The sequence below is a fragment of the Nerophis lumbriciformis genome, linkage group LG02, assembly GCF_033978685.3.
Source record: "Nerophis lumbriciformis linkage group LG02, RoL_Nlum_v2.1, whole genome shotgun sequence".
In the NCBI taxonomy this organism is placed as follows: Eukaryota; Metazoa; Chordata; class Actinopteri; order Syngnathiformes; family Syngnathidae; genus Nerophis; species Nerophis lumbriciformis.
The window spans coordinates 59,112,841-59,132,749 of record NC_084549.2 but is presented as its reverse complement, the minus strand read 5'-3'; the positions used below and the strand labels follow the sequence as shown (position 1 = coordinate 59,132,749).

The 19,909-nt window shown below is 41.6% G+C and overlaps 1 protein-coding gene across 1 annotated transcript in view; it reads left to right on the top strand.

Moving 5' to 3' along the window:
- Nucleotides 1–19,640, top strand: part of LOC133609786 (arylsulfatase I) — a 44,144-nt gene extending 24,504 nt beyond the window's left edge. The window contains exons 6-8 of the mRNA XM_061965739.2: nucleotides 11,521–12,090; nucleotides 17,357–17,689; nucleotides 17,781–19,640. Coding sequence (XP_061821723.2) covers nucleotides 11,801–12,090; nucleotides 17,357–17,689; nucleotides 17,781–18,867 — 1,710 coding nt within the window. The 5' untranslated portion in view covers nucleotides 11,521–11,800 and the 3' untranslated portion in view covers nucleotides 18,868–19,640. The remainder of the gene's footprint in view (nucleotides 1–11,520; nucleotides 12,091–17,356; nucleotides 17,690–17,780) is intronic.
- Nucleotides 19,641–19,909: the final 269 nt, after the last annotated feature.

Below are 19,909 nucleotides of genomic sequence, written 5' to 3'. Positions count from 1 at the left end.
CTTTAGCTTTGACACCAATGTTCCCTGCATCTTTAGTGTTGTGTGCTATAACCGCTCTTTGGTTTGAAAGACAAATTTAGATTTGGCCAACATGGCTAATTTCCTAAGTTTTCATAAGGTGCTAAACCTTCTTAACCTTGTTGGAGGTACTGAACCCCACCAGTTTCATATGCGCATTCACCGAACCATTTAGTGAAAAATAAAAAATAAAACATTTTCAATTTCAAGACAAAATTATATGTTGTTGGTAACACTTTAATATGGGGAACATATTCTAAGTAACAAAGACTTAATTTAGAGTTATTTGGTTAGGGTTAGGGTTAGAGGGTTGGGCCAGGGTTAGGGTTATAATAAGGCCATGCTGAATAAGGCATTAATAAGTACTTAATAATGACTAGTTAAGAGCCAATATGTTGCTAATTTGTATGTTAATAAGCAACTAATTAATGGTGAATATGTTCCCCATACTAAAGTGTTACCATGTTTTTTTACTGGTGCACAAAGTGAACCGTGCATGAACATCACCTTGTTCAAAGAACAAAACCAACACAGTGCATAAACTCACAACAAATTACACACCTGCAAATCAGTGTTACTTCTGCTGTTGCCGTATCCGTAATACGCCGATAGGGAGAAGTTTTTATTTACTGCTGTTTTGACCTCCGCCAAACCCCTGAGGCTGACTCACCGAACCCCTCGGGTTCGATCGAACCCAGGTTAAGAACCACTGTGCTAAACCGATTAATCACGACTCAATTCGATTTGCACTTGAAAATGCCTCAATTCCGTTACAAAATATAAATATACATATTTTTTCTTTTCATCATAAACAGGCTTTCACTGCAGCCTTGTAAATGAAACAGTAAGCTTGATTTGTAAACAAGACTGTCTCAAGTCTCAAAGGTGCATTTTTGAAATAAAAAAAGGAATTTCAAGTGAAAGTGCACTTTTATTGCAACATTCCATCACTGCTAATTGCATTAGGGCAGTGGTGTCAAAGTCAAGGCCCGCGGACCAGATCCAGCCCGCAAATTAATTATCCATGGCCCCCGGGAGGATATTTGATTAGTATTAGAGCCTGCTGCTGTTTTGCACGCACCAATACTCCATCAGTGTTGGTGCTAGGAATTTTCAAAATGGCATTAAGTCATAAAAATGGGCTCCCACAGTAAATTTTTGGGGTCCCACTTTTTTGTAGCCGTTTTGAAAACAAATAATAATAATAATACATTTTATTTATAAGGCGCCTTTCTGGGCACTCAAGGACACAACAAAATCAAAACAATAAAATCAAATTGGATAAAAAACAACAGCAACAACAAAGAGAAAAGAAAAGATGATTATAATGAATAAGCAGTCAGGAATAGGTGTGTTTTGAGTCTTGATTTGAAGAGGGATATTGAATCTAAGTTGCTACGGTCTGGTGGTAAAGAGTTCCAAAGATGTGGGGCAGAGCGGCTGAAAGCTCGGGCACCCACGGTGGGCAGTTTAATTAAAGGGACAGTAAGATGGATGGATGAAGAGGATCTTAGGGAACGTGAGGGCGTGGCGACATGGATCAGGTCAGAGAGATATGATGGAGAGAGGTTATGGATGGCTTTGAAAGTGAGGAGAATTATTTTAAAGTGGATGCGATGTTTGATGGGTAGCCAGTGGAGTTGCTGCAGAACAGGGGTGATGTGCTGGATTGAAGGGGTTCTGGTGATTATCCGGGCTGCAGAGTTTTGGAGAAATGATAAATGTATGCATTATCCTGTTATATCTCACATTCTATATTGTGTTTTGGAAAAAGATTGTCAAAAACATTATTTGATTCATTAAAAAAAAATAATACAAAAGAAAACTAATTTTTATGCACATGTAAATGTATTCAGTTATAAACATTCATTCACTTTCTTCTTTCCGTCATGGATCTAAACTTTACCGCTGCCGGTATTTTTTTTCTATATTTTTATTGTAATATTTTCAGAATGTGTTTGTTCTATTTTTGGCCAAAGTAAGACAAAGAAAACAATCTGAAGTTGTCTTTATTTTTTAGATTTAATGCCATGATTTTAATAGTCCGGCACAGATTTTCCTGCTTGCGGCCCCTGAGCCATACTTGCCAACCCTCCCGGATTTTCCAGGAAACCCCCGAAATTCAGCGCCTCTCCCGAAAACCTCCCGGGACAAATTTTCTCCCGAAATTCAGGCGGACCTGAGTGACGTGTTGACAGTCTGTTTTCACGTCCGATTTCCCACAATACAAACGGCGTGCCTGCCCAATCACGTTATAACTGTAGAATGATCGAGGGCGAGTTCTTGGTTTCTTATGTGGGTTTATTGTTAGGCAATTTCATTAACGTCCTCCCAGCGCGGCAACAACACACAACAACAGCAGTCACGTTTTCGTCTACCGTAAAGCAGTTTGTCTGCCGTAAACAGCAATGTTGTGACACTCTTAAACAGGACAATACTGCCATCTACTGTACATGCATATGTGACAATAACATCTACGGCTTTTAGAGAGTGCAGTGCACAACAAGGAGACGAAGCAGAATGCATCATCAGAGAGGGTGTTCAGCATGGTTAGAAAAACAGTGACAGAGAATAGAACAAGGATGGACAATTCAACCCTTAACTCAACAATGAGTAGATGAGTGTTATGTGTGTGTATATGTGTAAATAAATGAACACTGAAATTCAAGTATTTCTCTTATTTATATATATATATATATATATATATATATAGCTAGAATTCACTGAAGGTCAAGTATTTATATATATATATATATATATATATATATATATATATATATATATATATATATATATATATGAAATACTTGACTTTGTGAATTCCAGCTGTAAATATACTCCTCCCCTCTTAACCACGCCCCCCCACCTCCCGAAATCGGAGGTCTCAAGGTTGGCAAGTATGCCCTGAGCTAAAATGAGTTAGACACCTCTGCATTAGGGTATTGTTTCTTCAAGTGCAAAGTAAAAAAAAAAAAAAATACAATTTTGTGAAAGTGTGCTCTCTTTTTTTTTTTGGAACACTTGACTACAGTGCAGTGTGTGGGGAAATTAATGTATAGTACCTCCCAACTGCTGCTGTCCTTTCTTCTTGCTTGCACCACGTCAGCGGTTTCTTACAAGATTCTCAGTTACAAATGCAATAAATCAAAATAACAGTTTCATTTAGACGTTTACGTTGCATCATTATAATGTTCAAGCACCTGAACAAGCCACTTGAAGCCGTGAGTGAGACCTCAATCCTTGCCAAGTTGTAATGGCCTCTTTTTCAGTATTTTCTTGGCCCGCGGATAATTGGGTGGTAATGCTCGTAAGTTCCTCAGTTTCTTTTGTTTTGCCCCCGATGGCTTGTTGTTGGAAGCAAGCTAACATTAGTATAGTGTGATACCACTGCTGCTGCTGCTTCACACACAAGAATACCAGGGGGCTAGGTAGATTGATATCCGTTTATCGATATTGCAAAGTGTGTAAGATATGGATGTATTATCGGTGAAATTGATATTTTACCAAGACCTTGACACAATGCCAATTCAACCTTGAGGCAAGTCTGAACTCTCAAAAACTCAGAGTCTCCACAATAACTATTTTACTCCCTGCTGATTTTTTAAGTTTACCGCTGACAAAGACATGAACAGTCAATATTTTTGGAGCTTTTTTTAACAGATAGAGACAGGATGTAAAATGAATATTAAATAAAGATTAAACAATAATTTGTGTTTGAGTGAAAAACATATTTGATCACCAGTCAGGTGTTTGTTTTAGTTGGTCAGCAGGGTTGCACACTTTCCAGGGGAGATTTTGGTCCACTCATCTTTACAGATAATACAAACCCTGTTTCCATGAGTTGGGAAATTGTGTTAGATGTAAATATAAACGGAATACAATGATTTGCAAATCCTTTTCAACCCATATTCAATTGAATGCACTACAAAGACAAGATATTTGATGTTCAAACTCATAAACTTTATTTTTTTTTGCAAATAATAATTAACTTAGAATTTCATGGCTGCAACACGTGCCAAAGTAGTTGGGAAAGGGCATGTTCACCACTGTGTTACATGACCTTTCCTTCTAACAACACTCACTAAACGCTGGGGAACTGAGGAGACACATTTTTTAAGCTTCTCAGGTGGAATTATTTCCCATTCTTGCTTGATGTACAGCTTAAGTTGTTCAACAGTCCGGGGTCTCCGTTGTGGTATTTTAGGCTTCATAATGCGCCGCACATTTTCAATGGGAGATAGGTCTGGACTACAGGCAGGCCAGTCTAGTACCGGCACTCTTTTACTATGAAGCCACGTTGATGTAACACGTGGCTTGGCATTGTCTTGCTGAAATAAGCAGGGGCGTCCATGGTAACGTTGCTTGGATGGCAACATATGTTGCTCCAAAACCTGTATGTACCTTTCAGCATTAATGGCGCCTTCACAGATGTGTAAGTTACCCATGTCTTGGGCACTAATACACCCCCATACCATCACAGATGCTGGCTTTTCAACTTTGCGCCTATAACAATCCGGATGGTTCTTTTCCTCTTTGGTCCGGAGGACACGACGTCCACAGTTTCCAAAAACAATTTGAAATGTGGACTCGTCAGACCACAGAACACTTTTCCACTTTGTATCAGTCCATCTTAGATGAGCTCAGGCCCAGCCAAGCCGACGGCGTTTCTGGGTGTTGTTGATAAACGGTTTTCGCCTTGCATAGGAGAGTTTTAACTTGCACTTACAGATGTAGCGACTAACTGTAGTTACTGACAGTGGGTTTCTGAAGTGTTCCTGAGTCCATGTGGTGATATCCTTTACACACTGATGTCGCTTGTTGATGCAGTACAGCCTGAGGGATCGAAGGTCACGGGCTTAGCTGCTTACGTGCAGTGATTTCTCCAGATTCTCTGAACCCTTTGATGATATTACGGACCGTAGATGGTGAAATCCCAAAATTCCTTGCAATAGCTGGTTGAGAGAGGTTTTTCTTAAACTGTTCAACAATTTGCTCAGGCATTTTGTTGACAAAGTGGTGACCCTCGCCCCATCCTTGTTTGTGAATGACTGAGCATTTCATGGAATCTACTTTTATACCCAATCATGGCACCCACCTGTTCCCAATTTGCCTGTTCACCTGTGGGATGTTCCAAATAAGTGTTTGATGAGCATTCCTCAACTTTATCAGTATTTATTGCCACCTTTCCCAACTTCTTTGTCACGTGTTGCTGGCATCAAATTCTTAAGTTAATGATTATTTGCACAAAAAAAAATGTTTATCAGTTTGAACATCAAATATGTTGTCTTTGTAGCATATTCAACTGAATATGGGTTGAAAATGATTTGCAAATCATTGTATTCCATTTATATTTACATCTAACACAATTTCCCAACTCATATGGAAACAGGGTTTGTAAAAGAGGTAATCCTGTAGAGTTTAAGACTGTCGCTTGGTGGTCCACAGACTGGCTCGTATCACACAATGCTTCTTCCTGAGCCCCTCCTTTGTTGTCCTGGCTGTATGCTTTGGTTTATTGTCCACGTTGCTAGATCCATCCTCATGTTTAAAAATTGGTATGGTTTTCTTATGGTCTCATATTCAGCATTTCTCTGCCTCTAAACACGGCCAGACTTGATGCGAAAGAGCTCAATTTGGGTCTCATCTGGCCAGAGCATATCCTTCTTCTGTCTTTGTATAGTGCGTAACCTTACAAAATGGTCAGGGGGATAAATAGTGATTTGCCCCACTGTATACAGAATAATGTGTTCACACTCATAACATAAGCAACATTGTCTTACCTTCTACATTAACACATTTACTGCATGATTTTTGTTTTGTTTTGTGTACTTTCCATCGTAATACCCCTTTTTTTTTTTTAAACTCAGCATCCGTTAAGCTACACCTGGAGACTCACAGGTAAAAGCGACACGCCGGTTTAAGCAGCTTTGTTTTTGCTTCACTCTCGTCTAGCATCCCTCTAATTGGCTTCCCCTCTGCCATGGTCATCTATTTTGTTCCTGTCTTATAACTCAGTGCTTCTCGCTTGGCCTTCACTCTCTCTATAGACAAAAAGGTTGCAAAATTTGCCGCTGGGGTGAGGCAAACAAGTTTGATCTGAAAACATAGAGTAGACAATTGGCTCGGAATGTGAGCGATTGATTTCCTCTCGGCGTTATGGGAAAGGAGTGGCAATGAGGTGAAGGCTGAGAGCCTTTGTGGTCGATACAAAGTCCCATCACAGCGCCGGATGTTCCTTCGTGGCCGGGTCAGTTTTCATGGTCACAAGTGGAGCAGTAATTGTTGTCAGGTGACTATTAATTGAGCGGTATCAGCTGTGGGCTCAAGCTGATAGGACAGGGGTTATTATTTGCTTTCCTTTAGAGATTCACAGCAGGGGAAATCTGCGAAGGAGAGAGGAAATGACAATGTTTAAAGGGGAACATTATCACCAGACCTATGTAAGCGTCAATATATACCTTGATGTTGCAGAAAAAAGACCATATATTTTTTTAACCGATTTCCGAACTCTAAATGGGTGAATTTTGGCGAATTAAACGCCTTTCTAATATTCGCTCTCGGAGCGATGACGTCACCATGTGACGTCGCATCGGGAAGCAATCCGCCATTTTCTCAAACACCGAGTCAACACCGGGGGGCGTGGTTAGGGGCGTGGTTAAGATGTATATATATATATAAGAAATACTTGACTTTCAGTGAATTCTAGCTATATATATATTTTTTTTTTATTACATATATATATATATATATATAAATAAAAGAAATACTTGAATTTCAGTGTTCATTTATTTACACATATACACACACATAACACTCATCTACTCATTGTTGAGTTAAGGGTTGAATTGTCCATCCTTGTTCTATTCTCTGTCACTATTTCAGAACACACACATTATACAAATATACATTATAAAATCAATAAGAAAACGGGAGCTCTAATTTGGGAGTCTGAATTAGGATCAGAAGTTCCTATATAAAAATTGCGCACTCACGTCGCCTTTTTGTATTGATTACTGCAGCTGTGCACTGGATTCATTCACAAATACAAACTACAACTCACAAACACTTTAGAGTTAGGCTCCACCATCAGAATGTGTACTTAAACTTATAAAGACGACATTGATATTATTCAGTGAGTTGATTCACCAAAACTAACCTGTTATACAGGAGGAAAAAGCACACAGGACGTTTCAATTGCTCACAGACTGGTCGCGCTCATCAGAATGACAAGACACTTCCGGTCTGCAGGTGATAGCATTCAATTGGGAAGAAACGCCCTACTGCCCCCTACTGACCAATGTGGATACTGATAAATGTGTAATGACAGCTCCAAAAACGAATTCAAACCATAAAATAAATAAATCAACACAAAAATGTGACACATTATGGGTGGGTCACATATGCATGTACAGTAGATGGCAGTATTGTCCTGTTTAAAAGTGTCACAACATTGCTGTTTACGGCAGACAAACTGCTTTACGGGGGACGAAAACTTGACTGCTGTTGTTGTGTATTGTTACTGCGCTGGGAGGACGTTAATGAAACTGCCTAACAATAAACACACATAAGAAACCAAGAACTCGCCCTCGATCATGAGCTGTTTATATGGTGGGAATGCGGATGTGAGAACAGGCTGTCAACACGTCACTCAGGTCCGCATGGAGCTGGAGGGGGCGTGAATTTCGGGAGAAAATTTGTCCCGGGAGGTTTTCGGGAGAGGCGCAGAATTTCGGGAGTCTCCCGGAAAATCCGGGAGGGTTGGCAAGTATGGCCTCCACACTACAACCATCCGTTTCAATACATTCGTAATCTGTTGAATCGCTTAAGCCGCTGAAATCCGAGTCTGAATCCGAGCTAATGTCGCTATAGCTTGCTGTTCTTTCCGCCATGTTTGTTTATGTTGGCTTCACTATGTGACGTCACAGGAAAATGGACGGGTGGCTAAAATCAGGCACTTTGAAGCTTTTTTTTACGGATATTGCGTGATGGGTAAAATTTTGAAAAAAACTTCGAACAATATAATAAGCCACTGGGAACTGATTTTTAATGGTTTTAACCATTCTGAAATTGTGATAATATTCCCCTTTAACTAACTACTTTGGTTACAGTGCTAATAGTTGTCGTAATAACACGTTTTGTTGCTGTTTTAGGCCCCTTCTACACTAAGCCGGCTAAGTTTATCCAGGGTAACCTTATCCTTGTCCACACACACACAATGGTCGTTTAAGACCCACTCCCCGCCTCCGTCTGCACGTCATAGTCACCTCCAGTGTTGCTTTGTGTGCAAGTTCATAAATTTAATTTAACTTATCTGAACAATATCCAGTGTTGTGGTATTTCAATTACCGTATATTTCGGAGTATGAGTCGCTCCGGAGTATAAGTCGCACCGGCCGAAAATGCATAATAAAGAAGGAAAAAAACATATATAAGTCGCACTGGAGTATAAGTTGCATTTTTTGGGGGAAATGTATTTGATAAAACCCAATACCAAGAATAGACATTTGAAAGGCAATTTAAAATAAATAAAGAATAGTGAACAACAGGCTGAATAAGTGTACGTTATATGAGGCATAAATAACCAACTGAGAACGTGCCTGGTATGTTAACGTAACATATTATGGTAAGAGTCATTCAAATAACTATAACATATAGAACATGCTATACGTTTACCAAACAATCTGTCACTCCTAATCGCTAAATCCCATGAAATCTTATACGTCTAGTCTCTTACGTGAATGAGCTAAATAATATTATTTGGTATTTTACGATAATGTGTTAATAATTTCACATATAAGTCGCTCCTGAGTATAAGTCGCACCCCCGGCCAAACTATGAAAAAAACTGCGACTTATAGTCCGAAAAATACGGTAACTGGAATCCAGTGTGCTGTGGGGCCCTATTGTAGTGAATCACACCTGAGCCATCAAAAATTAATCAAATCTTTAATGGACATGTGAAAGTAAACAATGTGATAAATAACATTTTACAACAATTAATCTCGGGATCTAAATATCTGGTCAAGACACTCATCACTCTTTTGCCTTCACCTTCTTTGTCCATTCGTTTTTGGTGACTTTACAGTATATACTCTGGACTTAGACATTGAGTCCGCGACATACATGGCGGACAATAACTGATACAGTCTGCTTTGCCAGTCCAAATGCATTCGCTGTTTTTCGTAGTCTTCACTCGACGGCCAGGTAACGCTACCTTTTTTTATCACATCCACGGGAGCCCGCATTCTCGTTGTCTCTCCTTCGACAAATAGACAAAGTTTTCGGTAAATAGAATCACAGCTGACCCGGACAGTCGAAAGTTCTCTGAGAAGTGTTGTATCCGAAATAGCTGCAATCGCTTTCTCTTAAGGTAGTCGTGTGTGATTTCCACAAGCGTCTGTACATGTACAGGAAGGAGAAACACAGGCATGTCTGGATGATTCGCCTCCATCTTTCTAGTGGTTGCCGCCGAGTTCCCGAACGGGTTGTTATGAAGCTGGCTGTGGCGCGTTCTTTCTGATGTCACTTCCTGTGTGGGGTGCTGCGGTCTTTCTGGCGTCATTTCCTCTCCGAACTCAGTTTGTAAACGATCAATGAGTTCATAAAAAGTTAAGGGCCGGAGATTCAAGAAATAGACGGCGCACTTACCCGTGTAAAAAATTGTCCAAAGAGCCTTAAACAATGGTTTAGTGTGGCTGAAACGGGGCTTAGGTTAAATAATTATTCGTTTAAGGGGTTATCCGGCTTAGTGTAGACCAGGGGTCGGCAACCCACGGCTCTAGAGCTGCATGCGGCTCTTTAGCGCCGCCCTAGTGGCTCTCTGGAGCTTTTTCAAAAATGTATGAAAAATGGAAAAATATGAGGGGAAAAAAATATATTATTATATTATTATTATTATATATATTGTTTTAATATGGTTTCTGTAGGAGGACAAACATGACACAAACCTCCCTAATTGTTATAAAGCACACTGTTTATATTAAACACGCGTCACTGATTTCGAGTATTTGGCGAGCGCCGTTTTGTCCTACTAATTTTGAACTCACCGTAGTTTGTTTACATGTATAACTTTCTCCGACTTTCTAGGACGTGTTTTATGCCACTTCTTTTTCTGTCTCATTTTGTCCACCAAACTTTTAACGTTGTGCATGAAAGGTGAGTTTTGTTGATGTTATTGACTTGTGTGAAGTGCTAATCAGACATATTTGGTCACTGCATGACTGCAAGCTAATCGATGCTAACATGCTATTTAGGCTAGCTATATGTCCATATTGCATCATTATGCCTCATTTGTAGCTATATTTGAGGTCATTTAGTTTCCTTTAAGTCCTCTTAATTCAATTTATATCTCATGACACACTATCTGTGTGTAATATGGCTTTTAATTTTTGCGGCTCCAGACAGATTTGTTTTTGTATTTTTGGTCCAATATGGCTCTTTCAACATTTTGGGTTGCCGACCCCTGCTGTAGGAGGACAAACATGACACAAACCTCCCTAAGCACACTGTTTATATTAAACATGCTTCACTGATTCGAGTATTTGGCGAGCGCCGTTTTGTCCTACTCATTTTGGCGGTCCTTGAACTCACCGTAGTTTGTTTACATGTATAACTTTCTCTGACTTTCTCGGACGTGTTTTATGCCACTTCTTTTTCTGTCTCATAATGTCCACCAAACTTTTAACGTTGTGCATGAATGCACAAAGGTGAGTTTTGTTGATGTTATTGACTTGTGTGGAGTGCTAATCAGGCATATTTGGTCACTGCGTGACTGCAAGCTAATCGATGCTAACATGCTATTTAGGCTAGCTTCGATTGATTGATTGAAACTTTTATTAGTAGATTGCACAGTTCAGTACATATTCTGTACAATTGACCACTAAATGGTAACACCCGAATAAGTTTTTCAACTTGTCTAAGTCGGGGTCAATCCATGGTACCGGTAGCTGTATGCACATATTGTATCATTATGCCTCATCTGTAGGTATATTTGAGGTCATTTAGTTTCCTTTAAGTCCTCTTAATTAAATGTATATCTCATGACACACTATCTGTATGTAATATGGCTTTTAATTTTTTGCGGCTCCAGACAGATTTGTTTTTGTATTTTTGGTCCAATATGGCTCTTTTAACATTTTGGGTTGCCGACCCCTGGTGTAGACATAGCCTTAGTCTGACAGGTTTGGGAATATAGATTTAAAAATATTGTTTATTATATTTACTTAGCTTTTTTGAAAGATTTTATGTGCATTTATGTGGCTGTTCCAACAGTATATCTGTTTTGTGACACCAATAAATTATTTGATATTTTCATGTCTGAGACATTTGGTTTGTATGCCAGTTTAATGAATAGTGTTTTGTGTGTGTGTGTGTGTGTGTGTGTGTGTGTGTGTGTGTGTGTGTGTGTGTGTGTGTGTGTGTGTGTGTGTGTGTGTGTGTGTGTGTGTGTGTGTGTGTGTGTGTGTGTGTGTGTGTGTGTGTGTGTGTGTGTGTGTGCGCTTCAGTTGCCCGAAGTTTCCAGCCAAAGTGTGAGGCGTCCAAAAGCCCATGGAATGTGTTAAGGTACTGCAAAGGTGTGTCTCTCTGACGCACAATCAAACGCATACTCACGACTCTTTGCCCCTCTATGCATTATAACCTACACCTACCACAGTGTCTGGCTCCAATTTACCCTTGTGTGATACTACTTTTGGGTTCGGATTCCCGAAAATGGACTGATAGGACTTTTGGGAAAGGTTTAAAGAAAACGACCGATCTGCAGACTGAGTAGAGCAGTTACTGAAGATGAGGAGCAATAACTTCTTTGCATTAGTCCTGATTATTTGGGAGATCTGGCTCCAAGGCTTCGGCTGTAGCGGGGAACCAGAGCCCGGCACAGGAAAGTCGCCAGGGCTCAAAGCTCCCCATGTCATCTTCGTCATGGTGGATGACCAAGGTTATGGTGACATCGGCTACCATGGCTCAGATATTCACACTCCTGCACTGGATCAGCTGGCAGCGGAAGGGGTGAAACTTGAAAATTATTACGTCCAACCAATCTGCTCACCCTCTCGTAGCCAACTCATGACAGGACGGTAAGTCATTTACCTTTTTTTTTTTAAATTATATAATGGAAAAATAGGCTACCATATCTAGGGATACACGATAATTGGAATTTAAACCCTTACCGATAACCGATAATTTCCAGACCTTTACAACTGATAACGATAACTGATATTTATGTATATATATATTTACACAAGATTTTGAGAGAAGAAATAAATGTAACAGTTCACACTTTTGCCCAATATGTATACACCAGTGACGTGCGGTGAGGTTGATGGCTGGTGAGGCACTGACTTCATCACAGTCAGATTTACAAACATATGAACCCTAAAGAGTATCTTATTCACCATTCGATTGGCAGCAGTTAACGGGTTATGTTTAAAAGCTCATACCAGCATTCTTTCCTGCTTGGCACTCAGCATCAAGGGTTGGAATTGGGGGTTAAATCACCAAAAATGATTCCCGGGCGCGGCGCCGCTGCTGCCCACTGCTTCCCTCACCTCCCAGGGGGTGAACAAGGGGATGGGTCAAATGCAGAGGACAAATTTCACCACACCTAGTGTGTGTGTGACAATCATTGGTACTTTAACTTAACTTTAACTTTACACATACAAACTGTAGCACACAAAAAAGCCCATTTAATAAAAAAACGTTATTATGGTCTTACCTTTACTTATAAATGCGCCGCTGTTGTGCTGGATTAATGAACCCCCTGATGGGAGTGTTATATCAACTAAAGCCCTCACTTCAACTTTCCACGTGCAAGATTGAATCTATTTAAAAAAGTGTAACCGAGGGTTTATAAATGTCGCCTATACTGTATGAAACTACAAAATAACAAACACAGAGGCTCCAGTTTACACGAGGACCACTTTATTTACCTTCTTTCAAAAACTTCCGCTCCACTCCAACGTGTCAAAATTCCGCTCTTAGCGCCTTCAAAATAAGAGCTCAAGGCATATACTGTATAACAGCACATAACAGGAACTTAACATCACAAAGAGGAAAGCCCATAAAAATAGGTTACAAAAGTTATTTATTAAGAAGCCAAAAAGTGCAAAAACAATAATGTTTGTGTTGGAGGAGTTGTGAATTAGGTACACCTGCAGTCTGCGGGGCCTCACCTGCCTCTAGTGACTGCACGTCACTGGTATACACGCTAACCAAACATATATACATCCAGGGATAAGGATAATACACTTCCTTCTATAATGATCCATTGAAAACAATTAGAAGCGTCAAAATGTTGGAACTTATTGATATTTCACTTTTTCAATTCTTTATTTGATATACTACATATCAAGTACCTATGCCGCCCACTAGACAGCATTGAGGAGGTGGCTGACAGAAGGATGTTGACGAAGTCCACGTCCATATATGTCCAATCCCTCTCACCCCTTGCACAACATGGAGTAGCTCCTTCAGCATTACACTGTTAGATTCACAGTGCTGTAAGGAGCGCTACCGCAGGCCTTTTCTAACCACAGCCATAAGACTTTACAACACATTTATGTGATTAGTGTGATCTGCTTTTTTTAAGGTGTGCAATATAGGTGTTAAGATAGTGTGCTTGTTTTATTTCTTATCTATACATGGCACAATTGTTAGTGCGCAATTTGTATTATTTATGACTCGCTTTTAGTTTTTCATTACGTTTTACTTTAATTACTGTGTGTAAAAATCTGCACTGCAATCACATAATTTCCCATGGTGGGATGAATAAAAATCTATTATATCGTATTCTGCATTGCCATTAGCAACAACACGGAAACAAGTGGAGTCACATCTCTTGTTGATTGACAAAGATAACATTTTATTTTTCCCAGACAGTAATAAAGTAATAGTGCAATAAATGTTTGCTCCTTAAAATGGCAACATTACATTGTAGAACATACAGTAAAGAAATCAGGGTTCAAATGATAAAGTGCATTTTTTTCCCACTAAAATCATAAAAGGTGTCTTAGTTACATGTGGCTCCAGATGAACAATGAAGTTAAACAAACTACTCATTTTGATGTCAAGTTATTTCGTATTTTATTTCAAAATGTTTGCCTGTTGTCAAAACACTTTCTCATCAGTCCTATGGCTTTAGGTTTACTGCGGTCGCCACTATTAACGCTCGGCCTCGGCTTAGCAGCACAGGCAGCATCGTACTGCTTCCATAAATCTTCATGTTAGTGAATTTTAAGGTGACCTATCGGGTTTGATTGCGTTAAAGCTTGTCTTTAAAGGGGAACATTATCACAATTTCAGAAGGGTTAAAACCATTAAAAATCAGTTCCCAGTGGCTTATTTTATTTTTCGAAGTTTTTTTCAAAATTTTACCCATCACGCAATATCCCCAAAAAAAGCTTCAAAGTGCCTGATTTTAACCATCGTTATATACACCCGTCCATTTTCCTGTGACGTCACATAGTGATGCCAACACAAACAAACATGGCGCATAGAACAGCAAGCTATAGCGACATTAGCTTGGATTCAGACTCGGATTTCAGCGGCTTAAGCGATTCAACAGATTACGCATGTATTGAAATGGATGGTTGTAGTGTGGAGGCAGGTAGCGAAAACGAAATTGAAGAAGAAACTGAAGCTATTGAGCCATATCGGTTTGAACCGTATGCAAGCGAAACCGACGAAAATGACACGACATGCAGCGACACGGGAGAAAGCGAGGACGAATTCGGCGATCGCCTTCTAACCAACGATTGGTATGTGTTTGTTTGGCATTAAAGGAAACTAACAACTATGAACTAGGTTTACAGCATATGAAATACATTTGGCAACAACATGCACTTTGAGAGTGCAGACAGCCCAATTTTCATCAATTAATATATTCTGTAGACATACCCTCATCCGCTCTCTTTTCCTGAAAGCTGATCTGTCCAGTTTTGGAGTTGATGTCAGCAGGCCAGGGAAGCTAGGGTCGATATTCTTCTCTTGATCATCTTCGGTGGCATAAGGGACGGTGTGAGCCAAGACATCCAGGGGGTTTAGCTCGCTCGTCTGCGGGAACAAACTGCCGCCATTGCTTGCCGTGCTACCGAGGTCCTTTGTCCCTGAATTGCTCACACACTCCGGCAGATTCAATGGGGGTCTGGCGGCAGATTTCTTTGACTTTATCGTTGGAAATGCATCTGCTTTGAGTGTCGCAGGATATCCACACATTCTTGCCATCTCTGTCGTAGCATAGCTTTCGTCGGTAAAGTGTGCGGAACAAACGTCCAATTTCTTGCCACTTTCGCATCTTTGGGCCACTGGTGCAACTTGAATCCGTCCCTGTTCGTGTTGTTACACCCTCCGACAACACACCGACGAGGCATGATGTCTCCAAGGTACGGAAAACAGTCGAAAAAACGGAAAATAACAGAGCTGATTTGACTCGGTGTTTGAGAAAATGGCGGATTGCTTCCCGATGTGACGTCACGAGAGCGAATAATAGAAAGGCCAAAATTCACCCATTTAGAGTTCGTAAATCGGTTAAAAAAATATATGGTCTTTTTTCTGCAACATCAAGGTATATATTGACGCTTACATAGGTCTGGTGATAATATTCCCCTTTAACCCTCCCCGTTTAATTTCTGCACAACACGTTTTGCAAACTGCAAGTGAAATGTCTTTTTCTGATATGCTAAAGAAAGTACACGCCGATAACTGCTGTGTCGTGATGTTTTTCTCTATATACAATAAATTGCGCACGCAGTATCATGACATCACAAATATGCGACCATATTGTAGGGGAGGAGTTGAGGGGCCGGACGGCAGCACAAGCCGATCATGCTAAATTGTTTAATCAGTTGTAGAATTAGCTATTACACCATACAAATCACATACTATATTGTAGATCAGTTAAAGGGGAACATTATCACCAGACCCATGTAAGCGTCAATATATACCTTGATGTTGCAGAAAAAAGACCATACATTTTTTTAACCGATTTCCGAACTATAAATGGGTGAATTTTGGCGAATTAAACGCCTTTCTAATATTCGCTCTCGGAGCGATGACGTCACAACGTGGCGTCACATCGGGAAGCAATCCGCCATTTTCTCAAACACCAAGTCAAATCAGCTCTGTTATTTTCCGTTTTTTCCGACTGTTTTCCGTACCTTGGAGACATCATGCCTCGTCGGTGTGTTGTCGGAGGGTGTAACAACACGAACAGGGACAGATTCAAGTTGCACCAGTGGCCCAAAGATGCGAAAGTGGCAAGAAATTGGACGTTTGTTCCGCACACTTTACCGACGAAAGCTATGCTACGACAGAGATGGCAAGAATGTGTGGATATCCTGCGACACTCAAAGCAGATGCATTTCCAACGATAAAGTCAAAGAAATCTGCCGCCAGACCCCCTTTGAATCTGCTGGAGTGTGTGAGCTATTCAGGGACAAAGGACCTCGGTAGCACGGCAAGCAATGGCGGCAGTTTGTTCCCGCAGACGAGCGAGCTAAACCCCCTATCGACCTTAGCTTCCCTGGCCTGCTGACATCAACTCCAAAACTGGACAGATCAGCTTTCAGGAAAGAGCGCGGATGAGGGTATGTCTACAGAATATATTAATTGATGAAAATTGGGCTGTCTGCACTCTCAAAGTGCATGTTGTTGCCAAATGTATTTCATATGCTGTAAACCTAGTTCATAGTTGTTAGTTTCCTTTAATGCCAAACAAACACATACCAATCGTTGGTTAGAAGGCGATCGCCGAATTCGTCCTCGCTTTCTCCCGTGTCGCTGGCTGTCGTGTCGTTTTCGTCGGTTTCGCTTGCATACGGTTCAAACAGATATGGCTCAATAGCTTCAGTTTCTACTTCAATTTCGTTTTCGCTACCTGCCTCCACACTACAACCATCTGTTTCAATACATTCGTAATCTGTTGAATCGCTTAAGCCGCTGAAATCCGAGTCTGAATCCGAGCTAATGTCGCTATAGCTTCCTGTTCTTTCCGCCATGTTTGTTTGTGTTGGCATCACTATGTGACGTCACAAGAAAATGGACGGGTGTTTATAACGATGGTTAAAATCAGGCACTTTGAAGCTTTTTTTAGGGATATTGCGTGATGGGTACAATTTTGAAAAAAACTTCGTAAAATATAATAAGCCACTGGGAACTGATTTTTAATGGTTTTAACCATTCTGAAATTGTGATAATGTTCCCCTTTAAAGTGTCACATAAATGTTTTATGATGTTCAAAAGACCCTAGAGTGAAATCATGTTGCATCCATTCTGTGAAATATTTGTTTTTGTTAATGACCAACATAACACCAAGCTTTTTTCTTTATTTCCCCATTTTGGAGCCAGCTACCAAATTCACACTGGGCTCCAGCATTCAATCATCCGGCCACGTCAACCTCTTTGCCTTCCGCCAGACATCCCCACCCTACCCGAGAGTCTGACCAAGGCAGGCTACGCCACTCATATGGTAGGCAAATGGCACCTGGGCTTCTGCAGGCCCGGATGCTTACCCACGGGACGAGGCTTCCAAAGCTTCCTCGGTACGCTCACCGGCAGCGGGGATCACTTTTCCTACCAGAGCTGTGACGGGGCGGAAGCTTGCGGATTTGATCTGCATGAAGGAGACAGGCCTGCATGGGAGCTGGCTGGCAATTACTCAACTTCACTTTACATTGACAGGTGAGTGTCACAGTTGTTTCAGGCTTTTTCCATTCCAATTGAAAATGTTGTCAACAGAGTGCATTAAAACATGTTTCCTCTATCCTAACAGAGTGAAGCAGATTCTGAGGAGCCACGACCCTCAGATACCCCTTTTCCTCTATTTATCCCTTCAGGCTGCACACACACCTTTGCAGGTACCGGACCACTTCCTGCACCCATACAGTTCTCAGGGTAATCGTGTCAGGCGTCACTATGCAGCCATGTTGAGCTGTTTGGATGATGGGGTCAGGCAAGTGGTTCAAGAGCTGAAATCTAGCGGACTCTATAATAACTCAATTCTAATCTATTCCTCTGATAATGGCGGGCAGCCACTGTCCGGGGGCAGCAACTGGCCACTAAGAGGCGGCAAAGGGACTTACTGGGAAGGTGGCATCCGAGCAGTGGGCTTTGTCCACAGTCCCATCCTGAAGAGGAAGGGTGTCATTAGCAAAGCTCTGATCCACGTCTCTGACTGGTATCCCACTTTACTGGCGCTGTCTGGGACCGGGCAATCCCTCCATGGTCTGGATGGCCATGATGTGTGGGGTACCATTAGCGAGGGTTTACCATCTCCTCGCACTGAAATCCTTTTTAACATCGACCCAGTCTCCAGGAAGCCCGGGGAGCCCTATGACAAGGCTTTGGTGCTTAACGGCTTTGGAATCTGGGACACAGCAGTGAGGGCAGCCATTCGTGCTGGCGATTGGAAGCTTTTGACCGGAAACGTGGGTGATGGCGACTGGACTCCACCACAAGCCTTCGCAGACGGTCCAGAGAGGTGGCAGAAACTGGAAAAGAGGCGTAACAAGGTGGGGAAGTCGGTTTGGCTGTTTAACATCTCATCTGACCCTTACGAGAGGTCAGATATGGCCAAAGCTCGTCCTGAGATAGTCAAGCATCTTCTCACCAGGCTGGCAGAGTACAACCAGACTGCTGTGATGGCAAACAATCCCCCCGACGACCCATTGGCAGACCCTGAGCTGCACGGTGGCGTATGGGGCCCCTGGATGGGCCTTGAAGGCCAAGAGCATTATGACGGGGACGGGGGTCTCAGGAAAGAAAGGGTGACAAAAGTAAAGCAGTGCAAGTTATGCAAATTGAGAGCCCTCTTTAAAAAGGTGGAGTCACGTCTGCAGAAGAATGCTGTATTCTTCTGAGTGCTGTGGCGAGGATTGTGATAGGATGAAGAAACACACGTTTTAAATTACCCCGTCATTTGAGGGGAGCTTAAGGGGTCTATACTAACCGCCTTATTTGATTAATTGACCGAAACAGTGGAATGTCCGGAGCATACCAGAGATCAAGGTTAGCAGATAAACAAGGAACTCATTTATTATTTTGTAGTCAAGAAAGATGACAGAATGCTTCCAAGATGACTTCTCATCGACTTGTCATCCATTCCCCCCCATTCCCTCCAGCCCTCTCAGGATGACAGAAAGACACCCCCAGGTGTAGCTTTTGTCACCCTATTTTCCTTAGTCGTACATTTGATCACATCACAGCTGTCTGAGCTATAACCACCATGCAAGGTCCACTCTTTGTACCAGTGACAAGCCGACAACCTCTGAGCCGCTTCGATATTCCTCATGGCGTCATCAGCGATCCCATACATGACACTGTACCAGCAGAACCACGAGATACCTTCCCGAGTGTAGCTTGATAATGAATATTCAGCTGTCCTCATTTGCTTTTTCATTCCCCCTCTGGTCAACTCCCCCACACTCCCCCATCACCCTCCCCCAGCAAACCTCTCCCTTGTGTTTCACTTTTTCTTTTTTTTCTTCTCTGCTCCTACTCACTTCGGGTTCTGTACAAAGCGCCATGATGCACAGTTTGATAATAGAAGAGAGAAGTGATACGTTCATCTGTATATGTATACTGTACATGATTGCAATAAAGTAACTTTGAATACCCCTCACATGTTTTTATGTTTGTACTGGGAAAACCTAGACTGATTGATTGGCGTGGCGAAGTTGGTAGAGTGGCCGTGCCAGCAATCGGAGGGTTGCTGGTTACTGTGGTTCAATCCCCACCTTCTACCATCCGAGGCACGTCCATTGTGTCCTTGGGCAAGACACTTCACCCCTTGCTCCTGATGGCTGCTGGTTAGCGCCTTGCATGGCAGCTCCCGCCATCAGTGTGTGAATGTGTGCGTGAATGGGTGAATGTGGAAATACTGTCAAAGCGCTTTGAGTACTG